A 10,925-nucleotide genomic window follows, 5' to 3' on the forward strand; every position below is an offset into this window, starting at 1 on the left:
AAAAAAAAAAATAATATATATATATATATATAATAATAATAATAATAATAATAATAATAATAATAATATATTTTTGGATTGCTGCTTTGTTTTATTTGAAATACTGATTCACCTACTTGCTAGGTTATGCCTAACATTTACATGACTACATGCAGCCAATCACAAGTGAAAGTCTGAAAACCTCAATCAGACTTGTGGGTTGCAAATAGCTGCTGAGTGAGCAGCTTAAACTTGGGCATCAAGTTTAAAAACAACTGCTGGCACTTGAAGATAAATTTAAAGTGTTTTTACATTAATAGGTGGCAGAAAATTAATAGTTAGATAGATAAAAATCTAACTAAGATAGACTAGGGATGCTACATGTGGCAAGTATAATGATTACTTTCCCTAGTATAAATAGAAGTATTCACCTGAGGAAATAAAGAAGTAGAGTTTAGATTGTAGTGTCACCTAGTGCTTTATAAAAAGAAAATATTTGAACTTGTTTTAACATCAGAATCATCACTTTATTTTCAATACCTTAGACCCTAGAATTGAAGAGGAAACTATACATCATGTAGGAATTGAATGAACATGTAATTGGGAAGTTTTTGCACATACCTTGATCATTTAGTTAAATTTTGAGAAGCTATAACATGTGATTTAAACATTCATATTTTAAAGGTACTGGAATGTGCAGAGGATTGAAACAGTGGTTTCAATCCTCGATAAACTGGCAGAAAGTTGAAGCAAGAACACAACAAATTTTGACGTTATGTAAAAACCTCAAATAAGAGGAAAAAGCACAACGGGGCACAAACCTAAGAAAATTGAACTTCATTAGATGAATTTGAATAGGGTTTACAAACCACGATTGTAACCAACAACTATTACAAATTCTCAACGATCTAGTTCTTCAATCTTCTCTTCGATCTTCAAAGAACTAGCCGCGTCCTTGAGACTTCTCAATCACTCTAAAGAAGCAAAGCATTCAACCAAGGTACAAGACATAACTTTACATATATAAGACAGACAAATTAAATTTTCATGTTTGACTTAATCGACAAAATCCTGTGAGTAAGAACATAAGTTGATCAATCATCTACCTTGAGTGAAAAGTGAACAGTCTTTACTATCGGGTGAGAAACATCTTGAGATGTCAACAACTTAGCATAATAAACACTGTTACACAACCCCTTATAACTCCTGTGTGGGCACTTCACATATTTCGTTTTTCTTTTTAGCCTTTCACACAATCTTTAATTTTTGAATTTTTAACCCATGTAGCAAGTATAATATCAGTAGCTCCCAAACCAGTTGGCTTTAGGGTACTAGGTGTAACAAGGACATCTCTGTGTACTAGAGTCAAATTCTATGAACCACCATGGTGACCAAGCCATTCCTGTTTCTCTCCCATAACCTTATATCGTTCATCACGACCAAAGCATGTTTACTTTGGGAATAGTCTCAACTAGCTCCATATAATCACAACAATTATTTTTTTCTTGGAGCAATCAAGCAGTATATATATCTCACAAACACATCAAGAAATTCTCGTACCACCACAGCAAAAGAGAGTGTGCATGTGAAATTTTTCAAGGTAACAATGATTATTCTAGTATGCTCAAAATTACAAAATCATGTCAACCAGTATCAAAACCCGCAAACAAGTTTATCAATCTCATACATATAAAGCCATGGCAACTAACTTGGTAATCTCTGTTCAACTCACTCTTTTAGACAGTTCAGGATTGAAACCCAACATGCAATCCTCACAAAATCTGGGATTTTTATTTTTATTTTTCTGAATATCAATAAATAATTGCTGAATTCATATAAAATAAATGTACCTATATATACTATTATAACATCATGCAAAATGTATCAAACTAAGGGAGACCATTAATACTTAGAGCACACACCAATGTTACAACTAAGAGATTCATCAATTTGACTTGAATTATACTTAGCCAACAAACAAGTAGCATTCACCGTTTCTGGACTATCAATATTATCAATACTACCTGAAAAACAATTATTTGTGATTTGATGATGATGGAAATGGTAGAGTATGATGTTATTTTAGGGATGGATTGGCTTGCAAAATATCAAGCTATCATCGATTGTGGGGGAAAAAGGGTGACATTAACTACTTATGAAGGTGAGACTTTTACTTTTCAGGGAGAAAAGGACATAATCAGACCTCGATCACTCTTTAACACTAGGAACTATAGTTATTCAAAGATGATTGCACACTTGATAAGTGAGGAGAAGACTATCACCAGAATAGATGTGATTGTAGTAGTGAAAGAATTTGTTGACGTGTTTCTTGAAGATCTATCAAATTTACCACCAGAGCGGGAAGTGGAATTTTCTATCGAAGTCTATCCAGGAACAACACCTATTTCAATACCTCCATACCGCATGGCACCCAAAGAATTGAGGGAATTGAAATCACAAATTGATGAGCTATTGCGCAAGGGATTCATTCGTCCAAGTGTATCGCCTTAGGGAGCACCCACTTTGTTTGTGAAGAAGAAGAATGAAACTCTTAGAATGTGCATTGACTATCGACAACTAAATCGGGTTACTGTGAAAAGTAAGTATCCACTCCCAAGGATTGACGATCCCTTTGATCAACTCAAGGGATCAAAATTTTTCTCAAAGATTGATCTTCATTATGGGTATCATCAACTCCGAATTAAAGCAGAAGACATACAGAAAACAGCTTTCCGATCCCGGTATGGACACTATGAGTATTTGGTCATGCCTTTCGGTTTGACAAATACTCCAGCAGCATTGGAGTTGATGAACCGAATATTTCGACCTTACTTAGACCAATTTATGATTGTATTCATTGACAATATCCTCATCTATTCAAAATCACAAGAAGAGCATGAAGAATACTTACATATCATTCTCCAGACTTTGAGAGAGCATTAGTTATTTGCTAAATGCACCAAATGTGAATTCTGGTTAACTGAAGTGAAGTTCTTAGGGCATGTAATTTCTAATGAAGGCAATGCAGTTGATCCTTCAAAAGTGGAGGCAGTACAAAACTGGAGTCAACCAAAGAATATTTCCGAGATACGAAGTTTTCTAGGTTTGGCAGGATACTACAGAAGATCTATAAAGAACTTTTCTCGATTGGCTGCACCAATGACCAGGTTAACACAAAAAGGAGTCCCCTTTATTTGGACGAATGCATGCGAAAGATCATTTCAGGAGTAAAAGACTTAATTGTCTACTGCACCAGTTCTAATTATTCATGAGCTCGGTGTAGGATATGTGGTGTATATTGATGCATCATTATGCGGATTAGGATGTGTTCTGATGCAATTTGATAAAGTGGTGACTTATGCTTCTCGTCAATTGAAAACACTTGAGAGGAACTATCAGACACATGATTTGAAATTGGCAGCTATTGTCCATGCTTTAAAGACTTGGCGACATTATCTTTATGGTGAACATTTTGAGCTTTATTCTGATCATAAAAGTTTGAATTATCTTTTCACTGAGAAAGAACTTAACTTCACTTAACTTGAGACAACGACGTTGGATGGAGTATTTGGAGGATTACAACTTTGGGTTAAATTATCATCCTGAAGAGCTAATGTAGTAGCAGATACTCTTAGTAGAAAAAGACTTGTTGCTAGACTGCAAATTCAAAGATAGAGAATGATTGAACCAATTTGTGAGTATGATTTGTTTGTACATGGACAAAAAGGTATTGCTACCATCTATAATTTAGCCACAAGACTGATTTTGATGACAACAATCATTGAAGGACAACAAGGTGACGCCACATGCAAATCCATGAGGCAACAGATTATAAATGGGAATGGACCTGAAGGATGGACTCTTAATGAAAACAAAGGTTTGAGATATTGGGGAAGATTATTTGTACCAAAAGATGGGGAATATTGGAATCAAGTACCTCGTGAAGCTCATCATGCAACATATTCTATTCATCCAGGAGGTACAAAGATGAATCATGACTTACGTCGCCAATTTTGGTGGATTAGTAGGAAGAGAGACATTGCCATTTTTTTGGAAAAGTGTCTTATATGTCAGCAAGTTAAAGCCGAACATCAAAGGCCAGCTGGGAAACTTCAACCATTACCAGTAGCAGAATGGAAATGGGATCACATTACCATGGATTTTGTTACAGGATTACCACGTTCTCCAAAAGGTCGAGATGTCATATGGGTGATAGTGGATCGACTAACCAAGTCGGCACACTTTTTACCAGTCAAGGTAACCGATTCTACGAAGACCCTTAGTAAATTGTATGCAAAGGAGATTGTGAGACTACATGGAATTCCTGTTTCAATCATATCTGACAGAGATTCTAAGTTCACCTCTCAATTTTGGGGAAGTTTGCAAGGAGCATTGGGCACTCAATTACATTTCAGCATTGCATTTCATCCTCAAACTGACTGTCAATCAAAAAGTACCATTCAAATTTTGGAAGACATGCTACGGACATGTGTACTGGACTTCCATGGGAGTTGGGAAGATCATCTGTCATTAGTGGAATTCGCCTACAACAACAGTTTCTAATCAAGTATAGGAATGGCACCTTATGAAGCATTATATGGGAGACCTTGCAGATCACCTTTATGCTGGACTGAAGTGGGTGAGTCGATTTTACTAGGACCTGACTTGATACAAGAGACCACCGAGAAGATAAAATTAATCAAGCAACGTTTACTAACTTCTCAGAGCAGACAAAAGAGTTATGCAGATCAGAGAAGGAGGCCATTGGAATTTAATATTGGTGATCATGTATTCCTTAAGGTATCACCTCGCAAGGGAATCCAAAGATTTGGACAGTTTGGAAAGCTATAGCTAAGGTTTATTGGGCCTTTTGAAATATTAGAAAGAGTCGGAGATGCAGCTTACAAGTTGGCACTACCACCTCAACTTTCAAGCATTCATGATGTGTTTAATGTCTCGATGCTTCGAAAGTACCACCCAGACCCATCCCATATTTTGGATTCGAATGATTTGGAATTGGATGAACAATTGTCATTTGAGAACATACCAATCCGAATATTGGATCACAAAGAGCAAAAGCTACGTACAAAGACTATTCACTTGGTCAAAGTGTTGTGGCAACATGGAGATGTAGAAGAAGCGACATGGGAATTGGAAAGCGAACTACGCAAGAAACATCCTGAACTTTTCTAAGATGACGGTATGACTTAAATTTCGAGGACGGAATTTCTTTTTAGGAGGGTAGATTGTGAAACCAAAAACTTAAAAAATATATACATATATATATTAAGTTAAATTATTTTTGGATTGCTGCTTTGTCTTATTTGAAATGTTGATTCACCTACTTGCTAGCTTATGCCTAACAAATGACTACATGCAACTAATCACAAGTGAAAGCCTGAAAACCTCAATCAGACTTGTGGGTTGCAAATAGCTGCTGAGTGAGCAGCTTAAACTAGGGCATCAAGTTTAAAAACAATTTCTGGCACTTGAAGATAAACTTCAAGTGTTTTTACATTAATATGTGGCAGCAAATTAATAGTTAGATAGATAAGAATCTAACTAAGATAGGCTAGGGAAGCTATAGGTGGCAAATATAATGATTATTTTTCCTAGTATAAATAGAAGTATTCGCCTGAGGAAATAAAGAAGTAGAGTTCAAAAACATAGAGAAAAGTTAGAAGAAGAAAGAAACTAATGGAGGTCTGAAGCAAAGTACTAGTGTCTAGTAGTAAAGTTTCAGCTTTTGTAAAATAGGTTTGAGGTAGGGGAAGTTATGGGGAATCTCTTTGTTTTATAAACTTGTTATCTTGCTTTTGAGTTGTATATGTTGCTATTATGTTTGGTTATTATGTTTAGCTTTTAATTATATTATTATCTGATCTTATGTCATCATCATATTATTCTTTGATCTTAATATAAGGAATGAAAGAAGTTTGGGGTTGAGTATATCACTTGAAAGGGACCAGCTATGTCAGCCTTTCGTATACAAATAGGGAGAGAAGCCCTTTCAATTTCAAATTGATAAAATTATCTCTATTATGACAAGAAGACACTGGTGACCAAGGATAGCGCAAGAGTACCAATTTGAAAACTCAACTTATATATGTGCATACACTATTTGTTTATTGAAATAACATGAGATTTGCTCTACTGAGTTTATAGCTCACCCCTTTATGAATTTGTGCAGATGTTACTCTTTGAGGGATAAAAACTTAATACCTAGAATGGATGAAATCTAGGGGGAGTAAACTATGTCTTGCTGTTGTTTTTTTAAATTTCTATTCGTGTAATAAGGCTTAGTCTATAAGTTTTCTTTCTTGTTTGTTGTAAGAACAATAATTATGAAATAGTATTTACTCTTTCATTAAGTTACCTCTGATTCAAATGTTTTCATATAACTTTCACTTATCAAAAATTCTCTTATCTTTGACAAGTTAAAGTTATTCACTTGCTCGGAAAAGAAACATATATATTTTTTTAATTTCCGAGTTAGGGTGTGACAAGGGATGAGATGAAGAATTGTTGCGCAGCCTCAGCCTAAGAGCTCGCAAGACGAACAAATTCTAATGGACTTTGCGCAGAAATAAGAAAGAAAACAGTATAAATTAAAAGATAAAATCATAAAATCAAATAAGTAGAAAATAATCAAGAATATAAAAAGATAAATTAAAACATAAATTATGCTCCGATAATATGGCTATACCACTTCAGCTGTCATCTAAGGTAAGCTCTATGTGATTTACCAAAATGTGGTTAACCTAACATTACTCTACCTGATATGAGTCTATCTTTCTGTTACTTATTGATATGAGTTTATCTCTCATTATGTAATTATCCAGTCTGTTGTGTAATCATCTAGTTTGTTTGATAAGAGTCCTCACTCTTGTGTTTATCTTCTCCTGCACAGACTCTTATATAAGAGTCATGTTACCTCATTTCTGAATATATCAAATACATTGTGAATCCATAGTTCTTTAGTGACATGCATGGTCCCAAGTCCTCGTAAATATATTTCCATCATTTCCAAACCTGCCTGCCATGCGTGTTCAATTGGTGAAACGTCGAGTAAAAAGTTGAAAGCATGAGATCGTTCAATTGGGTGAAACGTCGAGTAAAAAGCTGAAAGCATGAGATCATATATGCTCAGGAATCTAGTCATTGAATATACGTCTATATCAAATTTACCACAGCGCGCATGCTACTGGTAAAACCAAAAGTTGCCAGTACGTATGACATTCGATTATGGCCATTAGTTCAAGAAATCAGAGAATCTATATCAGAGAATCGAACGGTGCAGTGAAGAAAAGATTTTCATGAGGACAACAATGTGTATAGCTTTTCCATCCCCCTATATATATGCACACCTTTGCTCACAACTTCAAGCAATACAGAAATTTTCTCTCGTCACTCAGTTCAAGCAAAGATCATGGATATGAGCATGGCTACCATGAATGCTTCAGCCAAGGATGACGATCCTAATTTTCTGTATGTGAAGCGCAGGACGGCAGATGGTAAGTTTCACACACTGACGAAGCTCTACATGCGGCGGCCTTGCCACTCTGTAGGTCTGCACTCGCAGAGAACCCAGCCGGCGCTGCTGTGGTCGCTTCCTTGAAGAAGCCACTCGGCGCGTTACAAATCACTTGGTTCTATAACAGCGAGCTGACTATTTCGATGCTGAGGACTATCTGTGACTCCGCATATGAGCCTGAGTCTGATATGGAAGAGGAAGATTATGATGAAGATGAAGTGGGAAACAATGGCGGGGCTTGATCGAGATGCATGCATGTTTGGTACTCTGTGCGACGGGTTATGAATTGAAGTATGGTTTTATCTTAATTCTTAAGTATAGTTTAAGTATTTTCAATCAAACTCTCTTGAGGTTTCTAGTACGTTCGTCCTAGCTAGATAATTTCAAGAGAGCCCTGTGGATTTCTGTCTCCAAATGATCCACAGGTTTTAGGAGCAGTACTTGGTGTGTTTGAGTACTTCTAGTCTACTCTATGTTGCTACTAATCTCATTGTAAAAATCATGAAATGAAATCCTACTAGTTGTTTTCTGTAATGTTGCAATCTCGACACTTGAGGTCTTTATTCCAACCTCTAATTATACGAAATCCCATTGTCTGTGCTAAGCAGTTTTCCCCAAAGACAAGAGCCAAGTTTGATTAGCAAACATATACCAAGGCTTGGAATGCCTAAGCTACTTGGTCCTGCAAGGTTCCAGACAGCTTCTTCCTGCTTTTCTTGACAACCTTCGGCAATTTATCTTTCTGAGATTCGCTCTTCACTTCTTGGACTTTATTCTTGAAAATTTTTCTAGCAACCTTCTTCTTATGTGCCTTGATTCCAGATGAGGAACCTAAATGGCTAAATCCCTTGAATTTTCTTTATCAGATTCAGGTGGAGCTAGTTGGACTCTAGAAAGTGCCTGCTCCAGTGCAGTAATCTGTATTGCATCTGCCTCAAGTCCCTTAAGGCCTTAAGGGTCTTCAATTTTCTAATGTCTTTGCTATACATGAGTGGAAACAGAAGAGGAAACACAAATGAATATCCCAAAATTCTGTGTGCCCAACATCGCACAAATATGTTCGTGCTTGTGACATTTATACATGTATACATATTACAGTCACATTGTACATTACCTGCACAAACACTAGTCTGCAATTTCATCCTCTGCAGATTTGGATCCACTGGCCACAACTTCATATATTGGATCTGAAGTCAAAACACAATTGTGAATATGACCCCAAAATATTATTCTGTTTGGTCCAAGTGCTTCTTTGGCATGTTTTCCTAACCACAACTCTGAAGAAATCAACCACAATTGTGGATATGACCCCAAAATTTGCTGCAAATAATTCAAACAAAGATGTCCACTGATCCGCATACACATCTGAATTAGACTCCCCATATGCAAAATGATCACACTTCGTTGTGTTGTTGCGCTTAGACTAACTAACAGAGTTGGAATGTAATTATGTAATATCAATTCAGCTACCCAGATTTTCTATCAAAAAGATGTATGAGAAGAACAAAACCAGAAAACTGAAAAAGTTAATCTCCATATGAACAACAAGGCAAAGATTTACCGATAAAATAAACTTCCATTTACCCAAAATAATCACAAATTACATGAACAGCAAGTTCAGAAATCAAAAACTAATGAAACCCAGATCTAACATTAGACCACTAGAATAACTACTAAATTTAAGACCCAATATTGATAAAAGAGTTCCCAGATCAACCCCCGAATCCGTAGAGGGTCCTTCCCTGCCTCTTGAGAGCATAGACGACATCCATGGCGGTGACGGTCTTCCTGCGGGCGTGCTCAGTGTAAGTAACAGCGTCACGGATGACGTTCTCGAGGAATATCTTGAGGACACCACGAGTCTCCTCGTAGATGAGACCGGAGATACGCTTGACGCCGCCACGGCGAGCGAGACGGCGAATGGCGGGCTTGGTGATGCCCTGGATGTTATCCCTGAGGACCTTCCTGTGACGCTTGGCTCCTCCCTTTCCCAATCCCTTGCCTCCTTTGCCGCGGCCTGACATTTTTCACCGGAAAATTTGAAGGAGAGACTCTGATTTTGGTGGAGGATTAGGGACTGAGAGTGGTTTTTATATAGGAAGGGAATTAGGGATTTGGGATGTGAAGGTGTTTGGGGGTTAATAGGGGGTCATTGGATAAGGATGCTTATCGACGGTTCAGAGAGTCGATCCGCGTCGTGTGTTCTTATTGGTTGTGAGCATTTGGCAGGGATTGTGCTTCGGCTCTGTTATTGGTTATGGGCCTTTAGCGCTGTTCCGAAAGAAACACAAAAGAAAAAGTAAAAGAAGAAGTGAAAACCCGGGTAAGGGGAGGATAACCAAACCATCAGTGAATTAGATCCTCGGACAAAACTTGGGTGACCAAGCCTTGTTACCTTTAGGTGACAAGAGCCAATCACAAGGCGCCCGCCACCTGACATCTTTTAGAAAGAGTCGAACTCAGAGAGAGACATGAGGAGGAGGACGAGAAGCAGATCGGCGAACGCGACGGTTTGGATCTTCGAGTCTGTACGAGAGAAGTGGGATTTGGGAAAGGAGAGTTCATCTCCGCAGAAGCAAGGGTTTAGGTCTGTGAGGAATTTGGGAAAGAATAGCTAGTTTGCGCATCTGCTCTCCTCTCTGTTTAATCCTAACAGAAACCTGGTCTCCGTTTAATAACTATGCTTACAGTTTTCAGCTTTTTTTTGTTTTTCTAAAAGATGCCAGGTGGCGCCTTGTGATTGGCTCTGGTCACCTAAAGGTAACAAGGCCTGGTCACCCAAGTCGAGATAGAAATCGGGGAAAATCTAGCAGCGGCCTCCATTTTCGGCAAAGAATCAAAGTTCACCACTGATTTTTTATTTACAATGCGGTTAGGTTTAATACTTTTGCTTCGATTATTTCTTAGATAATAGGCATTTAGAATGGTGTTCGAGCAAAGTCAACAAACGAGGGGAGAAAATGGGAGAAAATGGTTCCTCTCAGGCTCTCATACCTTATATGATTCATCTTTCACCACTTTTCCTCGCTTTAACTTATTCCATGCACAGGTTACAAATCTTTTGAATAATTTCTTGTAAGTACCAATCACGAGAAGCCTCTATCTATTACTATCTATTATTGAACATTGATCGAGTACCAAATAGAAATTGTATGTGTTTTTAATTAGGGATGACAATAATCCCCAGCGAGTAGGGTACCTATAGATATTCGACCCCAACAGGAGAGATATACGGGGATAAATAGGTAACGGGTATGGAGATCCCCAGTATTTAGATTTTTAAATCGGGCACAGGGTGGGGTATGGTATTTTGATAGGGAAAATGCCTATTAGCCTTAAATTTACAGATTTCTTTCCCACTAACAAAATCAGAATCTAAAATTCCCATCAACCTGTAGACTCTTAGTGATTT

The 10,925-nt window shown here is 37.4% G+C and overlaps 1 protein-coding gene across 1 annotated transcript; it reads right to left on the reverse strand.

Annotated features, from left to right (window-relative positions):
- Positions 1 to 9,035: 9,035 nt before the first annotated feature.
- On the reverse strand, positions 9,036 to 9,577 carry LOC101299067 (histone H4-like). Its single transcript, XM_004294542.1, has one exon. It carries the CDS (start codon positions 9,535 to 9,537, stop codon positions 9,226 to 9,228), a length of 312 nt encoding a protein of 103 aa, XP_004294590.1. The 5' UTR covers positions 9,538 to 9,577; the 3' UTR covers positions 9,036 to 9,225.
- Between the last annotated feature and the right edge of the window lie 1,348 nt (positions 9,578 to 10,925).

The sequence above is a fragment of the Fragaria vesca genome, linkage group LG3 (genome assembly GCF_000184155.1).
Source record: "Fragaria vesca subsp. vesca linkage group LG3, FraVesHawaii_1.0, whole genome shotgun sequence".
In the NCBI taxonomy this organism is placed as follows: Eukaryota; Viridiplantae; Streptophyta; class Magnoliopsida; order Rosales; family Rosaceae; genus Fragaria; species Fragaria vesca.

Coding starts and splice junctions, on each gene's coding strand:
- LOC101299067 (XM_004294542.1), bottom strand. CDS start 9,537: ATGTCAGGCCGCGGCAAAGGAGGCAAGGGATTGGGAAAGGGAGGAGCC.